The sequence below is a fragment of the Dermacentor variabilis genome, chromosome 3, assembly GCF_050947875.1.
Source record: "Dermacentor variabilis isolate Ectoservices chromosome 3, ASM5094787v1, whole genome shotgun sequence".
Lineage (NCBI taxonomy): Eukaryota > Metazoa > Arthropoda > Arachnida > Ixodida > Ixodidae > Dermacentor > Dermacentor variabilis.
Window position 1 is genome coordinate 86,835,354 of NC_134570.1, and position 19,185 is coordinate 86,854,538.

Sequence of the window (19,185 nt, forward strand, 5' to 3'; positions counted from 1 at the left end):
CTTTTTTTTTTTAAGAGTGTAAAGATGGGCGTATGCGTTCACAATCGGCGCACTTTTTTAGAGCGCAGCTATTAGGTGCCCGTTCCTGGGTTGAGTGTAGGCGTCCCTCAGCGTAAACGCGCGAACGTGCTCGTGCCACTATACTGCTCGCGCGTTCGTCGTCGTATTCTTCCGCAGCTGGCTCCGATGCCGGTCATCAGGCCAGCATTCTCGTACTGTCCCTACCTCTGCGAAGGCGCTGACGGCACTAGCCCACTGCCAGTCGGTGGGGTGATATTCTTGCCTCCATATATCGCGTAATGAAAACACTTATAACGTCTGCGCTCGAATTTCGTATTACGGAGCATCGTAATCATGAGACATGATATATTTTTTTTCGCCTTCTGGTGTCTCGCAGTACGCGTTTTTACTCAAGTCCATGATCCGCGTCCATTACCAAACTTACCGAATGCTTGGGCTTTCCTTCTATCTTCTCCTCCAAACTGACAAAAAGAAAAAAAAATGATTGTTTTGATTATTCTCATATTCTTCTCATTCTTATTCTTACTTTAATGGTTTTCAAGATGGGTTGAAACTTAATTTCAGACTAGGGACGCGAAATAAAGCCGATGAAAACAAAAACAAGCAAAAAACAACAAAGATGCTTCCGTTTATTCTTAGTTTATGAGTTTACTACTTTTGTAGAGATTATTGCTTATTAATGTTATGTTCTGAAGGGAGCAGCCGGTGATACTTAAAAGCACCGACACTACCTACAGTCGCGCATATAAAAAGGTAAATGCGGTTTTGGAATCGTTTAAGTTTCATGTAATTCGGAGCCGTTTATTACCATTTTAATTCCTCCGCTGCTGTGTCGTCGGGCCTCTGACAAACGAATACCGTAGGTCTGATCATCGTTTCGTGCACCGCGTCTTTTTTTTAAATTTCCTTTTTCGTTGAACAGCTTAGCTAACGTTAGCTGGTACACACGGTATGTACGTAGGCGGTCAGCGCATTTCATACCGTTTGGCTGCGTATATAGCTACACCCGATACTTAATTATTTACCTATACTGTAATTTTCACGTGCGCCCACCTTCTGAAGCTTTAAATTCATCATCAAAGAAGAAAAGTTGGAAAAAAAATAATAAAGTTCATTGCGCCGACTCGCTTTTTTTTACTTTGTTCTGTGAGTTTATTTATCACTTGCCACTTAGTATTTAACTGGTGAGTGATATGTTAACAGATAAATATTTTCCTAGATTTATAGCGACCTTTCTTGCACGTAGTGATATCATGCTTACCATCATCGTGATGTCTGTTCTTCTGATACCAGTGGGAAAAAATATTTTGACCTGAAAACTTAGTCACGCGACTGCGTCATGTGATTGGTCGTGGTGCCGTCGCCCGCGTTGCCGTGCGCTCTTTGTCGTTGTGCTCTATGTAATTTCTGTCGTTGCCACTGTCGTGCCACTGTCGTGACACTGTCTTCGTTATCGTGGCTAGGGTCGTAGCTGTAGTCAGATTGTCTTTGTTTTGTGACGACAAGAGTGCTTGAAGTTCAGTGGCCCGTCCCTGCGATGTTTTCTGAACACACTTCGTAAAAAACAATAAGCCACAAGCACGGTGGATACGTCACAGCATCCGAGGTAAACGAGGACATTTTTTTTTGTTTCGGCTTGCACGGAATCACGTTAGCGCAATAAACTACGCCGGGCCACACGCTTTGCGAAAGAGGCGTATTGTCATCGCGGAACGCCTTCACATCGCGGAAGACATTGAATATATATATATATATATATATATATATATATATATATATATATATATATATATATATATATATATATATATATATATATATATATATTCTGAGAGTGTTAGCGGTGTTTGCAATGTCGTGTACAGCCTCGAAAAAAAAATAAAAAGACGCATTGTTCCCTCAAGACACGGGCATAGACCTCGATTTTTGTGTGTGTGTGTGTGTGTGTTTCTGGCATACGCTACGGAAACATTGCAGCACGATCATTTCGCGGAATGACTCGTTCTCAGCATTTTTAGCAGTGTGCAGATTCGAGCCGGCAAAATGCGAGATCTTAATTGTGTCAAACGTGCGCGTATACATTTTGCCTCGTGGTGTTCACCAGAAGCACGGATTCGGACTTGCTGATATGACAGTGCAGCGTAATAATTATCATCTTGCTTTAGACAAACAAGTCCTCTAAAGGACGAGCGTCACCGTCCTGAGACTGCGAATTCCTTAATCTCGTCTCACTACCGATTTCCCTACCATCCCTGGTTGCATTTCCCTTCGCTCGGTGCCCATTCTGCTATAAGACCGTCGGCTAAATATGTCCTGCGTGTTACGTGACCTATCCAGCTCCAGTACGACCTCCTGTATAGTCATCCGCTATGTAATGCCAGCTACGTGCGTTCGCTCTCTAATACATACTGTTATACACATGCACATAAAGTTCGCGTACAAAATTTCGCACGCTATAAATGTTCACCCATGCTCGATCGGGACTGGTCGTTATTGTTTTTTATATTATCACCATGGTTATGACTAGTCGGCAGTATGATTATCCATATCTGCCAGGATAACAACACTCGCGTTTTGCATGCAATACAACCACATGCACGGCTGTAATAGTGAAGAACACAATAATGGCAACAGGTATTAGGGCGCTCATGTGTGTTGCTTGTACCTCCTCGGACAATAAAGGAATTAACGCGAGACTGCAAATTGGAGGAACAGTTAAGACACAGCAAACACATCTAAACTCGCTAGCCTATACACGTTTTCGCATAGTCCGCCGTCCGTTTTGTTTTTCTTGTTTTTTTGTTCGGGAAATAGCTTGAGGGCTACGCCTTGATTCCCGCAGGTTTATCAGAATGACGGCATCGCCAAAAGTCAAAAGGCAAACGGAGGGAGCTCGTATTCGCGTGCTCGCGTGCGCGCATACAGTGATGGCGTGTACGATCTCAATTACGATGTGTTCATACAACATTCAAGTACTTATAGGGGCACGGCAAATACCAGCCCTGTAGTCTGTAAGCTTTCTTTTTCGCGAAACACTGCGCACTGAGCACCCTTGCAAGGGCCTAGACCAAAAAGAGCAATATAACAGGGCGACCGACACCAGAGAGGTACGAGGGTCGTCTTTGTCTGGCGTCCTCCCGTTGTTACTGCTTCGCCTTGCGTACGCGGCCTATAGGAGCATTATGGAATGTCGACTGCCCCAATCTGTCACCCTTTTTGGACATCCTAATCGAAGGTGCCGGCCTTCGCCCACACATTGCTATAACACCGAACTTTCGTTATATCGATCCAAAAATTATCATTCGCCGGATCATTCTAGCTTGGCTGGTCATAATTCACACACGTCGTCGCCTGTTGCAAATGGCTGTTTTCAGCCTTCCCCAGGAAAATTTTGAAGTGAGAACGCTTGTCCACAATTAATTATTGCAGTATTTACCTGATTCTAACGCGCGAATTTGCCCCCAAGAATATCCGTCCGAAAATTTCTTCGGTGGTGCCAGTTTGGTACGAAAGCAAAACCATTTGGCGTTGCGCTGCTATTCCGAGGGCACGAGATCAAATCTCGGCCACGCCGGCCACAATTCGATGGGGGCGAAATGCAAGAACGCCCGTGCGCCGTGCATTGGGTGTAGCTTAAAAAAGACCATGTAGTCGAACTTATTCCCCGAGTCTCGCACTGCGCCGTGCCTCATAACAGTATTTCGATTTTGGCACGTCAACGCCCAGATTATTTTTTTAAATACCAAAAGCCTACATCGCGTTCGTGGCGTCAGAGCGCCTAGCCAGCGTCATCGGCATTGCTATCGCAAGATGGCAACCATGGATAGAACGAGTTCTTGCATAGCATGACGACGACGATGCGCCGCTCTCAATCTGGTCAGGAAATCACATTCAAACCATAAGTTATTTTGCGTGTTCGGCTGGTGGCAGCAAGTCACGTCATGTGTTCTTGGCGTTCCGGAGAATGGCATGCATCACAGGACAAAGTAGCGAAGTGGATAGTCTAAGCGTGGGCCGCCATGCCGTTTGCAATTCGTGCGGAGCCGTTTGATGAATGCTGTAGTATCAAACGCTCTATATGCCGCACGGAAGGCGACATGTGGTGGATGTTGTAGAAGTAGAAGACAGGTCTAACGAAGTGCCTTCTGGAACTGAAAAGTTACGGTGGCACGCCGCTCAACACGACAGGACAGATACATGCAAGTGTCCAGTATGAAGGTCAGAAGAAAACTTTGCCAGTGATTGCCGTTCCTGGAACACAACCATGCCTACTAAAGCGCGACTTGCTGGCGCAGTTCAAGTTGAACTGGAATCACGCTTTCCACCACGTGACCACGTGACCCTCGTGACCGCACATTATGCTGTCTTCGGAATTGGCCCCCTTTGCTAGGACACTGTATCCAGGGTCGGCGCACCGGCTGTAACGGGGCCGATCAAGTCCTCGTCATCGATGGGCTTAACCTTTCCCAAATATAGCATACCAACAAGGCCGAACGTACATACTCGTCGCAAAGAATGCTTGGCTTATAAAAGAGGGAAAAAGAAGAAAAAAGTCCTCAAGGTGCTCTACACACCTTAGGTCCTCAGACCGAACCCCACGGCTGGCTTCACCGTTAAACACACGTGGGACGCCGTGATAACACAGTTGCCAGTGTTCTCGGCGAGGCCTCTGCGTTATGGAACAGGTAGAGAGAAATGGAGAAATGGGCGAATGGCGATCACGTGTCCTCCTGCTGAACAGAGGAAGGTCTGAAACGCTAGTAGGCGTCCGTGGCAGCCCGGATGGTGCCAGGTTCCCGCGAGATCTCACGTTGCTCTCACGGGCGGTGGAGAGGAGATCAGGTAGGAGGAAGGAGCGCCAGCGACGATTTCCGCGGAGTCACGTGACTACAGTGGCGCTTCTAGAAGACACGTTTGGTTCGCCCTGATCGCCTGCGAGTGCCGGCGTGAGAACAAAGAGGAGACTCTGTCACAATCGCTGTGTCTCCACAGCACACTGTAAATTCATTCCCCCAAGGCGCACGATCGGAGCTAGCAGGACGGGAAGATCCTAATTCACCTGCCAGTCTTCCCTACGAGGTAGGACGGCTTCGCTCTCTCTTCGCTGACGCCATAACAACCGTTGCATGGGGACTTGGCCACCACGAAGAAGGCCCCGATTATATAATAGACGGTGCCGTGTGCAATCCTCGCTCCGTTTAACGTCTCGAGGCTAGACAAGCACAGTTACACCTTCATTTAGGGCTCTATTCTTCTGTTTTTTTTTTTTTTGGAGTGGTGTCAAAATCGTAGCTGCGTTCAACTGTTTTACACGCCATCATAGCGCAGTCGTAGAAGCGGTGGACATCCTGCTTCAACAGGTGGGGTTCAAGTGTTTGCGGAAGCTTTTATTTATTTTATATTATTATTATTATTATTATTATTATTATTTGTGCCCGAAGGTATTGCTCGATACGGGGCGACAGATGAGAAACACGACCATATTTCGTTCTTTGTGCTTTCATCCATCAAGTCGTGCTCGGAAGCATCCCTCCTTTTCGCTATCACATATTTAAGAGAGCGCCCTGCTTGCAACCGTCGTAGACACTAGCGCTACAGTTGACACAGGTGAAGATGCGCTTTATCTGGTTCGTTTGCTTCCAAAGATATTTCACTGCGTTACTTCTTCACCCTCCGATCTAGTTTAAAGAAAAAAAATGTGGGGGAACGTTTCTTTGTGTCTTCTCATATAGAAGACAATTTCTCGTGGGTTTCAAGTGGGCTATCGCATTATACAAAACGAGGACTGGTATAGTGTAAATCTATCGCCTTTATTTTTTATTACCATCGAAACTCAATGAAAGTTCTACGCGCACTCACAAGCTCGGCGCCATCGTTGTCGTGCTGTCAGGCTATCGAGGGCGCCTGCGCGTCTCCAGCGCGTGAAGTTAGGGGGTCTCCGTAGACGCCGAGTACGTTTGGCTAGAAAAAAAAAAAAGAAGAGGAACGATGAGGCGAAACGCACGCACCCTCAGTGCTACGCTCAATTGTCTTGATGGCGGAGTAAGGCCAGCATCTTGTCTTCCGCTGACGGCATGCGGGTTGTGCGCACGCAGACCTGTTAAGTACGCTAGCGTGCCTGCCGAGCTGCTGTCGGTATTCTCTGGCTTGGGCTGCAAGCGTCCAGCTAATGTCGTCTTATGTTTCATCCGGTGCTCACTAACACCTACGGCTTCCTGTCGGTCTAATCTGCCGCGCGATCGTGTAGCGTAGATTTACTGTACACGGCCCCCGCAGGCTGCGGGAGCAGCGTGCAGTCACTCTACTGTGTAGCGACGCCCGCAGTGCCACTGGCGGCGCTCGTTGCGCCAGCGTCGTGAGACTCCTAGCAGCGGCCTGGACGTTGTTCTTTGTGCCCATAAAGTTGCGTACAGTAATGACTGGAGGGAAACTCTGGCGCTGCGTTCGTTCAGCTACCACGGGAATGATGGTGAGCACATGGATTTGTCTGATCTTCGTGCTTGTGGCTTCGGACGTCCTAGTGTCTTCGTTTATTGCGCTTTAGCTGCGCCCATTGGTCTTAATTTCAAAGCTATATATATTTTTTTTTAATGCAGAAGGCAGTAAGGCTCTTCGTACATGCATTATCACTGCTAATAGAAGCGGTTCAGCTTGCTCATGCGTCCGTGATCTAATGGTTTCGATATGGGGCTTCTGGCCCTCAGTAGGCCCCGTGTTCGAATCCTGCCGTCGGACAATTTTAATAACTTTTATTGAAATGTTTATAACGCAGTACTTTCTCGAAAATAATCAGTTTGGACAGCCACCAAGCCCGTTCAACACCACAAGCTAGGAGACGAAGTTCAAGCAAATCCGTGCACTAACCATCATTTCCGTGCTTCCTGGACCGCTCTGCTTGCAACTCCCGTAGACACTATCGCCGCAGTTGCCTCTAGAGATCATTGTATGAAACTCTGTGCTTCTGCTGAGCAGCAGCTGCCGTGCGTGCTGCGGCGCCGCGAACATGTCGCACTCGCACAGGAGCAGCGGCAGCGTCCCAGCGGGGCCGTGCTACCGACCAAAGGAGTTCAGTCGCGCAGCGCTAAACATTGCTAAGTTGCTGCCAATGCTTCGACCGTCGGGTGAACCTGCCAAGTTTTTCGGTGCATTCTTGCTCCAGCAAGATGGGTCCCACATCGCAACTGCAGATATTAAGCCTAAGATCTTATTGTTCACCATTCTCACTATCTTTTTCGACAATGCTAGGTTACGAGGATTAGGCTTTGCTTTGCCCTTCGGGCGGAGGATTTCTCCTCATAGCGGCATCCAAGGCAACGACAACCAAGCCGCAGCCAATACTTCGCCTTCTTTCGGCCGAAACTGCCAAATTTCTTCCTTTCTTTATTTATTTCTTACTTTTTTTGTGAGCCCCCCGCAGGTGTACACCAACAGTTTGTAACATGCCAACCATCGCACTGTTTCTGGTCAAAGATATTGCAGTCAAGTGTTGGTCGCCATGCCTGTCCGCTTCAGCTGTGTGGAGCTGTAATTCAGCAGCAGCAGCCTTTCTATAATTTCTTTATTTTAGATGCTCACTTTTGTGGCTTTCCGCCCCTTGTTCCGCATGTGAAGCTCACAAATCAGCGTCGTCGTTCTGCCTAACGCGAACTTGAATACAAATTGAAGAACTACCCTGCCTCTGCATAAGGTTTTTATGATTTTTGACCGACTTTTTAAGCGAAGACGTAGCTTTCAAAGTGCTGAATTGTGCGAACATAGGGAGCTCGCTGTATGCTGTTCCTCTTATCCTGTTCCAGTCTGTGACGTTAGGTGGCCTCCTATTTTACTTCTTTTTAATTTGGGTTTAGAACTTCGAGTTCCTTTTTAATGCTCAGGAGCACGAATGTCACATTTGGGAAAGAAACAACGAAAAATGCAAGCAGCACTGTAGATAAATAAAATGAAAGATCTCACAAGTGTGAAACATTTACACATGGCACTGCTTTGGAATGAAAATGAAATACGACGGCACGATATTATTATCACCGAACAAAAGCTGCATGTCGTGGTGGCGTCTGTAGTTGTGGTCGGAATACTGCGGGCCGCTTACAGGGCTTTATTTCTTTTTTCGTTATTTGCAGGATGGAGGACAAAATACCAGTTCCCAGTTGGAAAAAAGCGCTCAAGCCTGTCCTGGCCACTGCAACACCCTTGGTCCTGCTTCCTATACCGCTCAGCATAGGAACGGACGTAAGTGCTGGCATTCTGCCTTTCGGGAAAATGTCAATCTTTTTACTGCCGTTTGGCACACTTCCCGCTGTATTCAGAATTAGGGAACTGCTTATGAGCAGAATGTCAACTGCCCTTGGCAATGGTTGTAAGCATTTTCAAGCTATTGGTATTTTTTTCTTTTTTGAGTGGCTGGGAATAATGCTTTTTTTTGGGGGGGGGGGGGCTGCAAGAGAACGCCACTGCGAGCGCAAGCTGTCACTGTTCCATGCCTACGTTCGCGAGTGCCTCGGTATTGTGTCTCTTCGTCGACAGCACACGCTGCCATGTTGAATGGCCGCACCTTTATTGTCTCTATATCGAAAGACCGTAACCGTCTAAGACCAGTTTATTTCGTGAAACGTTGAATTCTTTATTGTGTAGATCTTTAAAATAAGACAGAAGTTCACACCGGAAGGTGAAGGCTTGGATTTGTTAGCAGTGATGCAACAAAGAATGTTGCTTAACCCGGCGTTTGGACAAGAGCGCTTGCCTTTGTCAGTGCAGCAACTGCTTCCCTGCGGCCCTGACTAAAACACGTCCCCTTGCCAAAATGTTAACTCTATCGACGTTCCTTCTTCGACGATTTGTATAAGTTCTATTACTTGCGGGTGTTTCGATGCTAATTTTTGTGTCAGATCAGTATATTTCAGTCGTACTGTGAATCAACCACTTAGCTTAGGCAGAACAACTCACTGATATGGACAAAGGATGTTCCATCATGCTATATATATAGCCCGAAAGCAGGAGCTTCTCGTGAAGGCGTTCACATATCTGTTTAGCGCGTTCGCGCGTTGCGGAGATAAGCAGCAGTAATAGCGCTGCAAGCTGCGCGGTTCAAGATGCAGGACTTGAGCAGTGCAGCGAACCGCGGCGTTTATCCTAACAACGTCGAAATAAGATTTCTCACCTACTGCTGCTTCGTTTTGTCACAGATAACTCACGCAGATAGCACAATGAGGAGCGCATCGTTCAACAGTTTAAAGCACTTGGCACCATTACTTGTCTGGTTCGTTCAGACAAAATGAAACACAACTAGTGGTGTTCGAGCAGTGTAATTTCCGGACCAAATCGAATACGAGAAACGGCCTCCAAATATCTAATCGAATATCGAATATTTTCTCATTTCTAATTAGCTTTGTGCGCATCCCGTTTCTTGAATTACATGGCGATTGTAGATTCATTCGAGATACCATATACGTAATACTGTTCGCAGTTGGACGTTCAGGCAACTGAGGAGCTTGTTAATAGCAACTGCTTTCAATTGTCTGGGCCACCACAAGAATGCCAGTAATGCAGCGAGGAAACAGCACGTCACCATGCTCCTCTGTTCGTTGAAGGAAGGAAGTTTGACAACTACAGCACGTATAGTGTCTTAAAGAGGTGCAAACATAGCGAGACTCGCCAAATTATGAATTGAAACAAACAATGAGAGGCATTCTCACTGAATGACTGGAAATTACTGAGCGGAATTTATCTGCCCTGTGCGTCCGGTATGGAGCTAGTACCTCTGCGCAGGAACCACAGGTCTCGCATGCAGCGGAATTATTCCGAATGTTCCTCGTTTCTTTTGTTCACTCTCCATCGCAACTCCAATATACGGGGAAAAAAGAAAAGAAACGAATGTCCGAAAACTTGGAATACGAACTCTCGAATCGAATATGAATCAAATAGCATAAACTATTCGATTCGTATTCGAAATTTCGGATAGGTTGGTGAGACAAGAAGCTATGCCGAGTTTTTCGTTGGAAGTATATGAAAACAAAAATTCGTTCTTCCTTTTTTTACGCGAAATGTCAATGCGAAGAACGCAGCGGTAGGCGCGCGCGATCTCTCCTTTTCTATTGAAAACGCGAGTGACTGCGCGCGGTGCCTGCGTGGCTGCCTCTACTCAGAAGCGTTTTGTCACTCAAGTTCAACATTGCGAGCAAAATTTCGCTTTCTTCGCCGCGCAGCCCAACCTGCTTAATTGCGCGCAGATGTGCGCAAGCGCATACAGCGTGCCGCGCACACGTAACCTCGACCCACCCGGTGCTTTGTTCTTCTTAAACTTGGGATCGCATTCGCAAAACTATCACGTGAGAGAGCGGCCTCGTTAGCCAGCGTTTGGATGCCCGCCCGCTACACTGATAACGACCGGCGTGATGACGCGACTATTACGCCCCCGGCGATGTCCAGTGCGCGTTAGTGCTTACGGAAGGTTTGCGAAAAGAGACTTTGAACATTAAAATTAGCATATGCGAAATAAGCTTGACTCATAGCGTTGCTCTCGTAGCGTGCTCGGGAGACCAGGAAGCTTTAGCGGAAGCCACTGATTAGCGCTTGGGCAGGAAGAACGCGCGCGTATAGTGCAGCAAACGGTGGCGCAACGCGTCCTCTTAACGCCTTAGCATTGGCAACGCCCTTTGCGTTTGCGTAATTTGATCGCGTACCGGTGGCCCCTTGCACTTAGTTTCGTCACATGGGCAGCTGTCGACACGAAAAGCTTAATCTAGTTATTGGTCGTGCGCTTCCCGAGGCTGAAGCGTAAGGGTGAAAAAAAAAGAATTCACGATATCTCAATGGCATCTTTCGTGTCGCTGCTTTTCCGTTTCTTGGAAATATTGAGGATACGCATCGAAGGCTATGCATATATGGCTGCGTCATGCGTGCTATGTGACGCATATTAGGTTTAGAATGGATATCTCTACTTATGAAACACCCCGTAAGCCTTGAAAGTCAAAGTGAGCGCATTAAGAGGTAACATAGCTGAAACCGAAACCGAAACTTTTTTTACTAAAGAGTGTTGGTATGCTAGTAGGAGGGAGACACAAAAATGTCGTAATTTTCGTCTTTGTCTCACTTGTCAGTTAGTTCTCTTTCTGCGTCGCTACTGACGTCACGATACGCGCTTCAAAATGTGCTTACAAGGAAGCTTTAGCTCAGACCCATCTCCGATGCCGACTTTTCAAATACATGTGAAACGCACAAACGATATTCTGAGATAACCACTAGGCTGATTTCAACTAAATTTGTTGCGTTTCTGAGAGAAAGTTTAATTCCAGTGATTGCTAGAAGCGCTATCGTGACTTACTCCGGAATTGCTTAAAAGGAACATTGTGGGGTTTTACGTGCCAAAACCGCTTTCTGATTATGAGGCACGCCGTAGTGGAGGCCTCCGGAAATTTCGACCAGCTGGTGTTCTTTAACATGCACCTAAATCTAAGTACACGGATGTTCTTGTATTTCGCCCCCATCGAAATGCGGCCGCCACGATCGGGATTCGATCCCGCGACCTTGTACCCAGCAGCTCAACGCCGTAGCCACTGAGCAACCACGGCGGGTAAGAAAAATGGAAGCACGAAGTTTAGAAATTCGTAGATCTGCACCAACAACAGATATCGCAGTTTTGTAACCTCTACCTGTTGGAGCATCCAAAGCGGACGATTAGAGTACCCAAAGCGGACAAATTTGATTTATCAATTTATACCTTACGTGAGTTCATCACATCGTTTACAAATGTTTTGCAAATGCCCAAATCACATGTTAGTGGTCTGTTTGAGAGCAGTGCATAACACATAAATTTTGTTCGCTTTAGATTTAGTATCAGATGCAAGTGACAGAATTGTGATATCATTTTTCATTGCCGTTTCACAGGGTTGTAGACATGATAGTTTTGTTCTCTGAAAACTTGCGATTTCTGAACAAGATTTTTTAATAATAAGGGAACATTTGCAAACGACAATCTCTAAATTAGGTCCATTTCTTTTATATGCAAAAAGAATCTGGTCAAATTTGTTGCAGTGGTTGTCGAGAAGAACGATTACTCCTTTCCCATGCATTTAGATAGGAGTTCCCGAGCTAAAGCTTCCTCTTAATAAATAATTTAATCACACTTGTGCTTTTCTTTGCCGATGCATTTTACCCGCGCGGCAGCGCGATTATGCGATGCGATAACCATACTCCCCCTCCCCCTTTCTCCAGATGCCTTCGTTTTATGCATGAGTAGTCTCATCGGCCATGAACCGCAAGGGGGGCTAATAAGTCTTGGCCCTTGAGCTAAATAGCTAAAATTGATCTAGCAAGCTGTCACTGCCACGCTGTTCTACATATGCCCCCAGGAAGTGAATGCACTTGCAGCATCTGTCCTGCAGCTGCTTAAGCCCTTGCAAATAAAATGCTTCCGTTGACGGGTGTAACCACTGATTTGCAGATTAGTTACCTCCAGAACACTTGAAAATCGTTGTCAATTTGGGAATTTTTCCAAATAGAGGGAAAATATGGCTGTCAAGGCAGCCAAGTTGGACGAATAGAGTGGATGGAACATTGGGACATTAAAGCCGAAGGAGAGCAGTCCTTCATTGTTTCACCTGCACTGTGTGACGAGGCATTTCCATGGGGCAGGATGGAACCTTTAGACGTGTTGCATCGACTTTTTTTTCTTGATGTCTTGCCTCAGCTTTGTCGATAAAGCACAGTGGCATTCTGCATTAATTGTTGAAGCCTGGTGGAGGACCAGTAGAAGCCCCCTTCTGATCCACAAGAACTGTTCCCATTCGCTTCTGCAGCGGCCTTTGCAAACGTAACTTCTTTGGCCTGCAAGAATCACTGTGCCTCTGTTCCTTAGGCTGTTAGTTTTTCTAGGGATCACAACAGTAGATTTGTCTTATAACCAGTTACGAGTCTTCCAGGAAATCTGACTGAATTTTTCCAAAATGTTCCAAAACAGTCACTCTTCACGTTTCCTCTTTTGTTCAGTTGTCAAAAGTTTAGGGATCTACTTTGCTGCAAGTTCCTGATTTACAAGTAGCCGTGCGTATTGGTCCGAACTTTCTCACGTGATATTCTCAGATATGTAACAATACTTTTGTCTGACTTTCGGCGGTCCTTCATGTCATGAATGGCTTTCACATTTGCAGGCATAGGGACATAAACAGGCGTTCCACTATGTTTGTCACATTTAACCCAGTAACGGCCAGTTTTAAGCTTGCCAACCCAGCGTTCAACAATGGCGATGGCACTGTCGCCCAAAGTTTGTGAGAAATTGGTCAACACACCCTTCAATTTACAGCTACCTAGCTGAATTTATTTTTGGCAACGCTGAATACTTACAGCACCCCCTCGTATATTTCCCCTGTCTGAGCAGTCATGATATACGTCGTCGCGAGTCGGCTTCGAATAGCTAGTCAATGTTGCAGGGGCACCCAGTGGTATTGGGGGACCGTATTCTTGCGCTATGATTTTTTTTTTTTTTAATGATGGGCACAAGGTCATGATTTCTGATCCCAGCTGTTGCGGTAGCTGTATTGTAACGAAACAGGAACGCGAAAGTCGCCGTGCCATGCGGTTTCAGTTCACGTTCAAGACCCCACGTGGTCAAACGTAATTCGCCCAAAAGCGTACCTCATAGACAAGGCGCCGCGCTTAAGAGCTCATGAACCGTGACGATATCATTATACAGCCCGCAGGAATAGTCGGCCTATGTACATGAGTTAGAGTTCCCCGAGGTTCAGCGTCAATTATGAAGGGATATTATAATTCGTTGTGTTGTAAGAGCACAATCGTCCGGAACATTTCCAGAAATTTCTGTACCGCGAGTGTAAAAAGAGGCTGACACTTGCTCGGACATGGAGCACTTTGCTAAGTGAATTGAAGTCGTTCCACAAAAGCGCCGCCAGAAACGCCAGCAAGTGATCTGTGTCAGCAGTTGGCAGCGAAATAATCAAGTGGGTGGAGAATCATCCGATTCGGCTACGTAGGTGCGACGTGATTGCAACTGTCTGGTCCAAATTCTTACTTATGCTCCCATGTGAATCCAGTTTCACCAACAAGTATACGTGCGTCCGTTTATTCCGTGTAAACAAATCAGTGCCCTTGTCTCTGGTTTTTGTTTCTCTGCAGTGTCATAATCTCATTGTAATGTTACCCACAATAAGAACAGTACATACAGGGCTTTTTACACCATTAACAGGTTGTTATAAATTACGTACCTTACAACGCTATCGACACATAATAAGGAAGTCAGAACTCTATTTTAGAGTTGTCAGTAAGGCCGTATATCGTAATTTTACCGGCCGCATGCAGTTGCGCCTGCCCAGGTTCTGGGAAAGTTGCGCGGACTGTGCTTGCGACAATACCTGTTCTCTAGTACTGCCGTCTTAACTTGTGCCAGGTCTCTTCAGCTTTTGTGTCACGATCATTAACATTAACCGTGGCGTACATTGCAGGCATCATGGGTGGCCTTCGTGACGCTCTGGATGGGCATCTACTACGTCGTGGAGCCAGTGCCTCTATCGGTGACGTCATTACTACCGATAGTCTTACTACCGTTCCTGGGAATACTGTCAACCGAAGAAGTGGCTTCCTTTTATCTCAACGTAAGTACATGCATGCCCCCGCACATATTCCACGGAGACCTTCACAGTTTCGTACTGTGGGAGCCGGTTTGCCAATACGAGCATTTTCTCATCCTTACGTGCGTTCATCCTCGAGTTCCTTTTTGCGTGGCGTATAGGCAATACTGCTCGGGAACGTTACCGATGGTGGTAACATATTGGGACATTACATGTTCAACAATAGTGCGTTAGAAGGGTCCATGTGTTATTTGAATGTTTTGTCCGGAAAGCGGAAAAAATAACAAAAGCAACCACTTTATATATATATATATATATATATATATATATATATATATATATATATATATATATATATATATATATATATATATATATATTGTATTATAATGTGTTAATTATATAATACTCCATATTATATAATGTAATATATAGGACCAGTATTCGTCCTGTGTGCTTTCACTCCGTCGTCACTTTATGTAACTTGGTCACGGTAAGCAATCGGATGAGGAATAATATCCCAGCGCGCTTTTGAAGCATGCATTGTCACAAGATGGGGGGGGGGGGCGCGACAAGCGCGGCTGTTCGCGTGTTACGTCATCAGTGATTCGTGTGTGGCCTGAGTGTTCACGGTATGCTTTAACTCTGGGTGAAATGACAAAATACAAACTAATTTGACACCTTGACGTCAAGAACGGGGTTATAGCCAAGAGCCAACTCCAAAACACGGTGTTTATTTTAGCGTCTATTCCAGTGGTTATTCCTGATTATTAGAGCTCTTACTTCAAAAGCCCGACTTACCATTGCGTCGAAAAGCGACAGCAGGCGTCAAAATTAGTGTTGAGGAAAGTACTTCTGTGCTTTGGACACCAGATTAAGGACTCATTAATAAGATTGGTCCGTCAGGTACAATTCGGCCAGCTTAGCCAATTGCTGGGCACTGATGGTTGCATCCGCCAATTATGGCCCTTTAGTATAATGCGTGCGACCCTCGCATGCCCTGCTCGGCAGAGGCAACTGTGTCATCGTTAGACAAACCGGCAATGTTTAAGGCGAAGCTGAGCCTCCAGGATCTGTACCACGTTTTGCAACAATCTAAAACCGAAGTCGAAAGCTAAAGCTCGCTACTCAAAGTGTAGTTACATCAACAAAGGTATTCCTAAGTGGTTGGGTCCTCCGTGTCACGATGTGGTCAGCAGAGCCTCGAGCGCCCCAGAAGTTCCGCGTACTTTCCACCAATCCACTATTAAAATGAAGAGCCAATAGCGCGCAAGGTCCTTCGCTGCGGCCACTGTCTGTTCCTGATCTCTTTCCTAACCCGCCGCGTACAGAACACCGGGCTGCTGTTCATGGCTTCGCTGATGATCTCCACAGCCATCGAGTCTAGCGACCTGCACGAGCGGCTCGCCTTCAAGTGCCTCCTCACCGTCGGCACCAGCGAGGGAAGGTCGGTGAGAAGTGCACCTCTCAAGTGTTGCATGCGAATGCTTGAGAAAAATGTGAATGCACAAAGAAAAATGGAATGTTATAAACCCTCGGGCTGACTACTCTACAGAAAAACTGTCCTTCACCCTGCCCACTCTCCTGAATAATTACGACAAAACTACCACTGATATTTTAAAAGTAACTAATGCTGCAATACGACAACACTATGTATAAGGTAGGTAATCTTTCTCATCGGATAATTTTTGTGTTCATTCCCAGTGTCCATTTCGGTGTCCATGTATGTTTTCGATGTTCTTTCCTGTAGCCCTTTTACTGCCGCCTTGTAGAGGGGGCTGCGGGCTCCTGTCAAGCTGCCGTTTGTTCGTGCAGCTTTTACCTGCAGCCTCCTCCATCTTGCTTGATGGGAAATAAACATTATTATTATTATTATTAAAGGAATACTGCGTACCATAGCTAAATGATGTGAAAAACAAGAAAAAAAACTAGTAAAATATCCTTTAAAAGATTTTTAAAAATGATTTTAGTAGAAAAGGTTGTCGGTTACTGGAGAAAGGGAGGACGTATATTCCGCCTCTTGATTATATTGCCGAAACACTGGAACAGCGGAGCCGCTACTTCTGTGGGAGGTCTCCCAATCAAAAAAATTACCGACGATTACGTTACTTCCTAATGCGAAATTTGAGCGCAGCAAATAAGCTGTTTCACCTTTTGGATAGATTGAGGCAAAGAAATCGAGCAACACATGTATGCGCTATCACAGAATTTTTTTTTTTCACACGTATTCCTTTAACAAAGACTCCACTAACAGTTCTTGACAGTCATGAAGGAAGCTTTGTGGTCGGAGAAATAGACTGATATATGTTCGACTTGGTACACCAATGCTTGATTCTCAAAGACGAGATCTATACAAGTGGCTCGCGAGGTTGTCACAGCCGTGGGGGAAGCAGAGGTTAAGCGCCGCCGCCGAGAAGACCCTGCCGTTCGCGCCGCCGAAGCGGAGGCTCACCGCCGCCGTCGAGAGCAACCAGCAGTAAGCGAGGCTGAAGCAGAAGCTCATCGCCGCCGCCGAGAAGACCCTGCAGTTCGCGCCGCCGAAGCGGAGGCTCATCGCCGCCGTCGAGAGCAACCAGCAGTAAGCGGAAGCGGAGGGGGGCGGCGTGTACACCCAGCGGCAAACGATGGGGGCAGAAGCGCGCGCAGCAAGCGGACAACACGATAAAGGGAGGAGGGAAGAGATAGCAGCGACCCTTTCCTCCTCTTTCTGCATGGCGGCGACGGTGTTCTATGCAGTCACGTTATCTTGACTCTCTAGCGGCGTCAGCGGCATCCAGCGGTATCAGTCGGTCGCTGCTAGCGCTGGGGGGATGAAAGGGGGGCGGAGCTGGTTACGAGGCCGACGCCGACGACAACGCCGACGACAACGCCGACGACGACGCGAAACCCAGGAACGGACGCCAAAGAGCTGCGCTCTAAAAAATTTCTTCCCCTGTATCCACCATTTCGCTGCGGGAGCGCTGTCGAAACTTGCTATGTTGAGTTTCTGACTCCTTTAGACTGGGATGTAGTCCCCGTTTACCGATAAACTATTAACTATAGGTCTGAGTAGACGCATCAACGTCCGTGACGTCATGATGAGCCAGTGCCGCGGAACTTAACAGTGGTGTCGCCACCTGGCTTTTGTCTTTGTGTCTTTTTTGGCTTACCAAGTCTCTTGTGACGATAAGAGCGCCACTTGCTTTATTTCCGAAGCGTCATTTGCTAGAGCGTTGGTACTGAATGTTCTCCTCTATAGTGTTTCTTTAAGTAGACCTCCAACAGCATTACCTACTGATGTTGTCCGACGGATCTGTAGGACGACTACGGCGGCATGACAGAAAGGAACATCGAGCGGCTGTGGCTGGGTTAGCTTTCGTCAAGGCAACCTTGTTATCCTTGGCGTGTTTATCCATTTACGTGGACAGCGCGGTGACTTATCGAGCATTGCTGCAGAGGAATGGCAACCTACGTGAGTGTTGCCATGTGACGTTGTCATACCGACGGCAGTTAAACTTGGCAATGCTACTCTGACAAAGGTGCCTTGAGAACTACAGGTCTGTTTCTTTATTGGGCAGTTCTTTCTGCTCTTATCGCCTCTCAGAGACCTCCAGCTTTCCGTTTTACCCCAAGAAAATGCCTGCAGAGTAAGGAGGGTCACTTTATAGAATAACTATTTGGTCCCAGCTGCAGGTCGCGGCGTTCTTATTCGGTCGTGTCAACAGGGAATATCGTATGTATAGAAGGGTTTACTAACCAGGCTACTGGAAACAGAACTATGCAAGGTATGCTCCAATTTCTTGTGCGGGGACTCGTTTCTTTATTACAGCGAAGCTGTTTATGCGGACCCTGTGCCGTCGTTGTCAGAGTTCGCTTAAACTATCGTCATCAACTTTGACTCCAGCGTCGTAGCCTTCTTCCACAGCTGGCTCGTTCGAGCCCCTCGGTGCTACCGCGCCAACGCGCTCGTACCACTGCTCTCGCGTTCCTCGTCGCCTTCTTTCACAGCTGGCTCCGTCGCCGCTCGTCATTCCCGCATAGAACTTCACTTCTCTCCCGTCGTCGTAAACGCCACGTTTAAGGGCGTATGAGCCATTCATTGTCTTACATGACGGACATATGTAAGTTTGAAGCAATTTAATTTTGAAAAATCGCAAGTGGCAATGGCGGGCGGATGCTACTAACCGCGCCGCCGGGCAAACTCGAGACATAGAACGGAAGCGACAACGACGGACTGCGGGCATACCGTCACTGACGTCGTTCTCTCCGTCGCAGCCGAACGTGTGTAACGTCATTAAGAAATTCCAAGACGTAACCAGTAATTGAGAAAGACTTTAATGAACCGTCCGGATTTGCCCAGTTTTAAACACCGCTGCCGCACATTTCAGCTTCGCTGGTTAACTGTCTGTACGGAGTGCACGGACTTGCCACTGGGTTTTTCTCTGGGCTGTTTACGCCTTATTTCTGATGTGATGTGATGCGCTTTATCACGCGCATGCTGTTGAGGACTGCTCGCGCAAAAAAAAGAAAAAGAAATCTAAGACATGCGCAGATTTGTAATCTGGTTGCGTTGTTGGGCTCCTGCGATAGGCGGTTCCGACACGTA

The 19,185-nt window shown here is 46.8% G+C and overlaps 1 protein-coding gene across 4 annotated transcripts in view; it reads left to right on the forward strand.

The window, feature by feature from the left end:
- The window catches only part of LOC142575997 (Na(+)/dicarboxylate cotransporter 3-like), a 119,388-nt gene that overhangs the window by 61,755 nt on the left and 38,448 nt on the right, over nt 1–19,185 (forward strand). For 3 of the 4 annotated variants that reach the window (XM_075685860.1, XM_075685863.1, XM_075685861.1), the window contains exons 2-4: nt 8,142–8,250; nt 14,475–14,624; nt 15,932–16,047. In XM_075685860.1, the coding sequence (XP_075541975.1) occupies nt 8,143–8,250; nt 14,475–14,624; nt 15,932–16,047 (374 nt within the window). In that variant the 5' untranslated portion in view covers nt 8,142. Of the gene's footprint in view, nt 1–6,465; nt 6,491–8,141; nt 8,251–14,474; nt 14,625–15,931; nt 16,048–19,185 lie in introns of those variants that run through there. The other variant, XM_075685862.1, reaches the window with a different exon arrangement.